The 1,725-nt window shown below is 35.4% G+C and overlaps 1 protein-coding gene across 1 annotated transcript in view; it reads right to left on the bottom strand.

Moving 5' to 3' along the window:
• Positions 1-1,725, bottom strand: part of LOC106868693 (ARF GTPase-activating protein GIT1) — a 71,965-nt gene that overhangs the window by 11,588 nt on the left and 58,652 nt on the right. The window contains exon 16 of the mRNA XM_014914080.2: positions 42-191. Coding sequence (XP_014769566.2) covers positions 42-191 — 150 coding nt within the window. The remainder of the gene's footprint in view (positions 1-41; positions 192-1,725) is intronic.

Below are 1,725 nucleotides of genomic sequence, written 5' to 3' on the forward strand. Positions count from 1 at the left end.
TTGTTTCTGCAGTGAGCATCATATACTGGAAGACAACTTACCAACGTCTTCAGACGATTCACCTCGGTGATAAGATCACTCTGAGTCTGCAAAAGCTGTTGAACTCGGCACTCGGAATTGGCCAGAGATTTCTTCATTTCCAGAAAATCTTCCGTAGACACTGGACCTTCTACCTGTTCTGATGTCATGCTCTGCGAACAAGAAGTGGAGGACACAGAGTAGAGCAAGTGGCACGACAAAAATAAATCACATACACAAAAATAACAATCTAGAACCTTCAGCATATTGTTTTGAAAATAGGGTACCCATGTGTCTTTTATGCTATCAACTACGGTAATTAGTTATATCAATGGCCATTGAGAATTTGGCACCATTTTAGGGGCAGATATGGCTTGCTTACCAACCACATGGTTCTGGGTTCATTCCCACTGCTTGGCACCTTGGGCAAGAGTCTTCTACTATAGCCTCGGGCTGACCAAAGCCTTGAGAGTTGATTTGGTAGGTGGAAACTGAAAGAAGCCAGTCGTGTGTGTGTATGTGTCTATATACGTACATACATACATAAATAAATACAGTAATCCCTCAACTACTACAGGTGTTACATTCCAAAACCCCAACGATAGGTGAAAATCCACAAAGTAGAAACAGCACTGTACATTTTTTATAATTATCTTTATAATTTGTATGTATTTATTTTATTATAAATGCAAAACAACACCATGGAGGAATCGATGTAAGCTTAAATAATAAACCGCAATAGGTGAACTATGATATGGCGAGACATTACCGTATATATATACACACACAACTCTTCATAACTAATTTGATAAGTGATAACATATGAGATTCTTGGCCCTTGAATAACTTTATTTCTTCAAGTTCTATTTACCCTGCTTGCATGACCAAAACCTGTGTGTGTGTTTATGTCACTATAACTTAGCAGTTCAGCCTAAGAGACCGATAGAATAAGTACCAGACTTTAAAAAAAAAACAAAAAAACAAACAAAGTATTGAAGTTCAACTAACATTCTTCAAGGCAGTGGCCAATCATGGCCACAGTCTAATGACTGAAACAGGTAAAACAAAAACATTTATTATATCAATCAATCAATCACAAAATTATAATACCATGCTCGTTATCATAATACTTAGCACCATCACCAGCATTGTTATTAATCACCTGTACGTTTGAGAGGAGTTCTTACATTAAGCATAACATTATAAATACCATCAAGTGTCTCAAAACTGTATCTATTTCACTTTACCAACAGTATCTGCATTATCTGTCTGTCTATATATATATATATATATATATATATATACATAAACAATCCTTTGATTGCACTGAACTCACAACAGTTACTTCCACCAAAGCTATTGAATATTAGAATATATATATATATATATATATATTCATATACACTATAAGTAGGGTTCTGAGATTCAACAGCTCTGCTCAGTGCCCCGTTTCTCATGGACTGGAAGTAAAGGTTTTGAGTTCAAATTGAACATAGAGTGTGTGTGTGTGTTTGAGATCATATTTTGAAAGCAATAAAAAATTTAGAAATAAATCTTTTTATGAAGCTGCTCAAAGGATTTGAACAACATGGTGTGTGTGTGTGTGTGTGTGTGTGTGAGAAAGAGAGAGAGAGAGAGAGACTAAACTGTATGCTGCATTAATATACATCTTATGCGTGGTTTGAGAGTTTAACACAATGTACTATA

Source organism: Octopus bimaculoides, chromosome 25 (genome assembly GCF_001194135.2).
Source record: "Octopus bimaculoides isolate UCB-OBI-ISO-001 chromosome 25, ASM119413v2, whole genome shotgun sequence".
Classification (NCBI taxonomy): domain Eukaryota; kingdom Metazoa; phylum Mollusca; class Cephalopoda; order Octopoda; family Octopodidae; genus Octopus; species Octopus bimaculoides.